The sequence below is a fragment of the Primulina tabacum genome, chromosome 17, assembly GCF_025594145.1.
Source record: "Primulina tabacum isolate GXHZ01 chromosome 17, ASM2559414v2, whole genome shotgun sequence".
NCBI classification, from domain to species: domain Eukaryota; kingdom Viridiplantae; phylum Streptophyta; class Magnoliopsida; order Lamiales; family Gesneriaceae; genus Primulina; species Primulina tabacum.
This window is the reverse complement of record NC_134566.1, coordinates 5,274,261-5,280,601: the sequence shown is the minus strand read 5'-3', so window position 1 is coordinate 5,280,601 and position 6,341 is coordinate 5,274,261. Positions and strand designations below refer to the sequence as shown.

At 40.3% G+C, this 6,341-nt stretch overlaps 1 protein-coding gene across 1 annotated transcript; it reads left to right on the top strand.

Moving 5' to 3' along the window:
• Positions 1–4,848: 4,848 nt before the first annotated feature.
• On the top strand, positions 4,849–5,808 carry LOC142530440 (uncharacterized). Its single transcript, XM_075636274.1, has one exon. The coding sequence runs from the start codon at positions 4,849–4,851 to the stop codon at positions 5,806–5,808; it is 960 nt and encodes a 319-aa protein (XP_075492389.1).
• Positions 5,809–6,341: the final 533 nt, after the last annotated feature.

Genomic DNA, 6,341 nt, shown 5'->3' with positions numbered 1-6,341 from the left:
GTGCCATCTCTATACTCGTCTGATAGCTGCTGTTGTATGAAAATTCATAAAGTGGCAAAGATTCTTGCCAACTAGTGCTAAAATCAAGCGCTACAGCTCTACGCATATCCTCCAATATCTGGATAGTCCGTTCAGATTGTCCATCAGTCTGTGGATGATAAGCGGTACTTAGATGTAACTTCGTACCTAGAGCCTGCTGTAAACTCTGCCAAAAGTGCAAAGTAAACCGAAGATCACGGTCTGAAAAATCGACTTCGGCACTTTAGGCAATCTGACCACTTCTCTGACATAAGTCTTTGCCATCTGGTCATATCGGTACGTCATCTTGTACTGAATAAAGCATGCGAATTTGGTCAATCTGACAATCACAACCCAAATCGCATCACAATCTCGGAAGGATCTCGCTAGCTTTGTCAGAAAGTCCATGGAAATGTGGTCCCATTTAAATTCAGGAATGGATAAACTCTGTAACAGTCCTAATGGTTTCTTTCTTTCTGCTTTTACCTGTTGGCAATTTAGACACATGGATACAAATTCAGCAATATCAGCTTTCATCTGTTTCCATCAAAACTGTCTTTTCAAAGCAATATACATTTTTCTGCCACTAGGATGAATACAAAATCGACTGCTATGCGCTTCTGACAATATCTGCCGTTTCAATCCAAAACATTTGGCACAACAATACGATTATTCACATACAGTACACTATCACGTACCTGATACTTGGATCAATGCCCTACTCTGACCATCGATATCGAGTTCTGAACGTTCTGATCAAATTTTTGAGCCGTTTTAATTCTCAAAATCAGCTCTGGTTTGACTCGAATAGTATATAGTCTCAACGGTTGACAATCTGTCTCAAATATCAATCCAGAAAGACAACAATCTTCTATCATATTTGAAACACCAAGCGTCAATAAATATAAAGAACATACCTTTCGACTCAGTGCATCAGTTGCTGCATTAGATTTCCCCGGATTGTATTTGATTTCATAATCAAAATCTTTCAATAAATCAATCCATCTTCTCTGCCTCATATTCAATTCTGATGGTGAAAATAGATATTTTAGTCTCTTGTGATCAGAATAGATTTCAAACTTCTAACTGTATAGATAGTGTCGTCATATCTTCAGTTCGAATACGATGGCTGCCAATTCAAGATTCTGAATTGGGAAGTGAAACTCATGTGGCTTCAATTGTCTTGAGGCATATGCAATAACATATTCTTGCTGTATCAAACAAAACCCAATCTTCTGTGAGAACTGTTGCAATAAATAACAGAATTACCAGTACTTGATAAGATAGTCAATATCGGAGCTTTGATCAGTTTCTTCTTCTACTCAAGAAAACTGGACTCACAGTCTTCTGACCAAACAAATGGAGCATTTTTCTACGTCAGTTACATAATAGGCTTAGCAATACTCGAGAAATCTGTAATAAATCGATAATAATATTCTGCTAAACCCATAAAATTGTGTATCTCTGATACAGATGTCGGTCTCGGCAAACTGATCACGACTTCAACCTTACTGGGATCAACAGAAATACCGTCTCTTGATATAATATGCCCCAGAAATACAACATGTCTCAACCACAATTCACATTTCGACAGTTTGACATATAATTTCTCAGCCCTCAGAATTCTCAATGCAATTCCCAGATGTTCGGCATGATCAATTAATATTCCTCGAATAAATCAATATATCATCAATAGAAATAATCACGAAATCATCGAGATATTTCTGACATATACAGTTCATCAAACTCATAAATACAGCTGGAGCATTAATCAACCCAGAAGGCATGACATTAAACTCATAATGTCCATACCTGGTTCTGAACGCTGTCTTCGAAATATCAGAATCTCCGACTCTCAGCTGATGATATTCAAATCTCAGATCGATCGTGGAATAAATAGAAGAACCCGGCAACTGATCAAATAAATCATCAATACGAGGCAAAGGTTATTTATTCTTTACCGTAGCCTTGTTCAGTTGCCCGTAGTCAATACAAAATCTCATTAACCCATTCTTCTTTCTAACAAACAATACTGGAGCATCTCAAGGAGAAACACTCGATCTGATGTAACCCTTGGCCAGTAAATCTTCCAACTGTTCTTTCAATTCTTTCTGTAAAGATCCGATTTTTTTTCTTGCCATATAATTTAATAAGTGTAAGGAATTTTTGTTAACATATAATTTTTAGTATTTTATGCAATATTGGTTGGAAATAATTAAGCCAATAATATCTACACTTGCACATGCAAATTCCGAAATTTGAGGGAGGAGTAATACAAGATCATGGAAGAGATATGCAAGCCTAGGTACTAAGGAAAGTAAATAATTACATGCATGATGGAGTGTGGCCTAATTCTCGAAAATATTGGGAAAATATTTGCAAGATTGAGGATCATACCAAATAAAAGGAATTAAGGATGGATATGACAAGAGATTTTCGGTTTTCCCACTAGAATATATGATTATTTATTGAGATGGATAGGTATATAGTTAATAAGAAAGAAACCATCAACTTTTGGCACAAAATCCTCCCCACCCTCCCACCTAGATTTCGAGCCATGCATGGCTAGAGGATTAAGGAGCAATTCGAGTCAAATAAACGGCAAGATTTGGGGACAAAAATGGAAGAGAAATCGTGTGATTCTCATACCAAACATGCAAGATTTAGATGCTCCATTAAGCCTCTCCCTTCACCTATAAATAGGCCATCCCCCCTCACTCTTCAACACACCACATTCTCGAAATTCTAGAGCTGAAAGATTCGAAAATTCCAGCACTCCTCCCTAGCCGAAATACTGCACAAAATCATCCTTAGATCTAGCCTAGCAATCGAACCGAAGCGCTGCACGGACGAGGAACGCGAAGTGATCCATTTTCGAAGCCAATCATCCACGTTTTCCTTAACATTCAAACACTGTAAGTGGGCTGTTTTAAAAAAATTATAATTTCGGTTTATGCATATGTGAAAATTTTCGGTTTTGTTGTCTTAAAAATACGGTCGAGCACCGTCGTTTCGTCTATACGTTTTTACGAAATTTTGGTACGTTATATTTGACATTTTGGATATGTTGTGTTCAAAGTCCCCCATTTACTGAGTATTCCCAAAATACTCACCCCCTTACTCTCCCTCCCAGATAAGTCCGAAGAGCAGGTTGAGGACGAAGAATCGGAACAATTTTGGGGTTGGTGATTTGCCAGATTAGTAATAGGCTTTATTTCGAATTTTCTGATTTTAAAGAATTGTAAGACGCTTCCACATTATTTACTGTTTCGTTGGATTTCGTTTTTGTAAAGACAATGTTTATTTCGTGGAAATTATGATATATAAACTGGTTCGGTTTATACTGTGCTACGAAAGACTTGTTGTTTCGATTGTGTGATTGTTAAACAACGCCGGTGTCAATCCCGAGTTTCGGGCCGTGACATTTAAGTGGTATCAGAGCCGCCAGGTTCATAATCCGAGTGGAAAAATCGATTTAAAAAAAAAAACCGAAAAATTTTCGGACGAATTTTGACTCGACGCCAATTCTACCCCTTCCGAAACGGCCCAACGATCGAGACTCACCACCTAAAGTCGTGAGTACCAGGCTGAAATCGCGAAATTCCTCCGTTTAGGCTTCCGAAACGTCGTTTTTGCCGTTTTAGGAAATATTCGTAGACTCTATAACTCCTCATAGGAAATTCCGAATTCGATTCCGTCAATTGTCCAGGAATCCTCTCGACATATGCTTTGAACCCATATGTCTAATTCCAAACTTTCCATTTTTGGAAAAAAAATTATATTTATTTAAATTTCAAAAATTTCATAAATATTGTATATTGTCCTTTGTTATATACTGTCTATTTTGGATTCTGAGCATTTCCATTTTTTGTTTCAGGAAATGGCTCCATCTACCCCTATGCGACCCCGCACCCGTGCCCAAGCTGCCATTCGTCTGAAGGAGCTTGCTCTTCATTATCAGTCCCGTCAGATTCGGCGACTTAGAGCCAGATTGAGTGAGAGGAAGAGTGAGGTTGAAACCTTAGCCGCGGAGAAAGAGGAGATTCAGGTCTGCCTTAACCAGTCGATCTATCAGGGCGAGCTAATTAGGGGTGATAACATGGATCTAAGAGATGTCATAGAGCAGTGCAAGTATCAGCATGGGAAGCTACGAGAGGATGCGGAACGCTATCACAAGGAGCTGGAGGAAGAGAAACAGCAGAATGCCAAAGGTAAGAGGAGGTTGGAGAATTCGTGTGAGGCCATGAACAGCTTCGCATATGTGAGCCAACGTCTGACCCAACAGGTGGAAGCTCTTAAGGACCAACTCAAGCAAAAGAAACAGTATCATCTGCAGTATCAGCAGCATTGGAACGACGAGATGGAAGTGGCTGAGGAGGAAATTCAGGGACTTAAGGCACAGGTGACACAGCTCACAGAAGAAAACGCCCAGCTCACTCATATGGTGGAGATACTTCAAGAGGTAGAGCCAGAGGAGGAGCCGGAAGAAGGGGAGCCGATAGAGATCGACGAGCCTATAGCTGCCATAGGAGATGGAGAGATAGATGATTAGAGTTCCTTAGTTACCTTTCCTTATTACTAGGAGTTTATCCTTCCATTGTTGCTATTTTATTTCAGTCAGTATGATTTATTTCCATTCAGTACGCTTTGTTCATTCAGTTGTTTCTTTACATTCGAAAATTAATAAAAGTATGATTATTTATTTACCTCAGTCGTTCATCTATATTCAAGTTATGTTTACTTATTAACTTCAGTTGTTTCAGCATAACTCATTTATCCAATCTTGTCGTTATGCACGTCAAATTCTTAGAAGCGTTTAACTTGTAGGAAATGGCCGGTAGACCACCAAGACAAAACCGCAATCCCCGATATTCTAACAACAACAACAATGCCAACGACGAAGGCAACGTACCTCCACCTCAGTTCAGTCTTAATCAAGCAGACTTGATGGCCATAGCCACAATCGTGGCGACAACACTGCAAGGGTTAGTGAACCCGAATGCCAATCAACCACCACCACCTCCACCGCAGCATGGAGTCAAGTTCCATTATGAATCGCTGCGCAAGAACCGGTGCCCGACGTTCCAAGGGGACGCAGATCCTGAGTTAGGCCAAAACTGGTTGAAAAACGTGGAAACTCAGATGCAACTGCTAGAAATACCCGATGCTCTTAAAGTGGATGTAATAGTACACTTCCTTGAAGATAAAGCAAGTAAGTGGTGGGAAGCAGTCTCCCCAGCCATGTTAACCGCCGGGCCAATCACATGGCAGCGCTTTAGAGATGCATTCCTCAAGCAGTACTTTCCAGCCAAGGTCAGGTTGCAAAAGTTGAGTGAGTTTGAAAATCTGACTCAGACTCCGGATATGTCAGTGGTAGAATACACATCTCAGTTCAATTCTCTTGGATCCTATGCACCGACAATCATGGCAGATGAAGCTCTGAAATTGCACCGCTTCAAAAAGGGTTTGAACAGCAGAATACAGTCGGCTTTGGCAGTCTACCAACCTGCAAACTTTTCAGACTTGATGGGCGCAGCTATCCGAGCTGAAACTGATATCCAGCGCAGAGTGAAAGAGATTAGGAACAAAAGGCCTATGAATAATCAGTCCTCTCATGGCAGTCAGTCGTTCAAGAAACCGAACCATTCCGGCGGACCATCTAAAGGGCCTTCGCCTGCCTCAGGCTACCAGGCCATTAAGCCTTGCCCAACTTGCCACTTACGACACCTGGGAGAATATCGTAGAGCCAGCGGTGTCTGCTTTGGATGCGGGAAACCAGGACACCGTTGAAAGGGGATCGGTTACGGTGACCGGAAGCGCAATGGAAGTTTAAAAATCGAATTTTTACAAGAAATTTTCGGCCACCTCTTTGTTTGTGTAGCAAATACAATAAAACACCAATATCATACATAGGGTGTTGAGAAAATCGTTACCTATCAACCTCTTGAGGTTGATGATGGCACCAACCAAGTTGTAAACAACTTGGCTCTTCAAGGATGACACTATCTTCAAGAGCACTCCTTGCTCAACTATTAAGCCCACCACCAACTAGGTAGATCCCCTCTTAATTTGCACTAGAAAACTAAGAGGATTTTTCAATGAGAAGTGCAAGATTTCCTCAACCAAAAATTGAAGAAAATGGAGATAATTTTTGCGTGTAAGTTTCGGCCCTTGCATCTCAAAAATTGGGAGAGGAAGACTTGTCTTGGAATTACAAAAAGCAAAAGGCAAAAGGAGCATGCCAAGGCTTGATATTTGAAAAAGTTGTCTCCAACTCTTCACCTCCCATGCATGCAATATTATATGGTGTTTTTAACAATTAA

Bases quoted from the DNA above. Each gene is read 5' to 3' on its own strand.
- LOC142530440 (XM_075636274.1), top strand. From the start codon at position 4,849: ATGGCCGGTAGACCACCAAGACAAAACCGCAATCCCCGATATTCTAAC.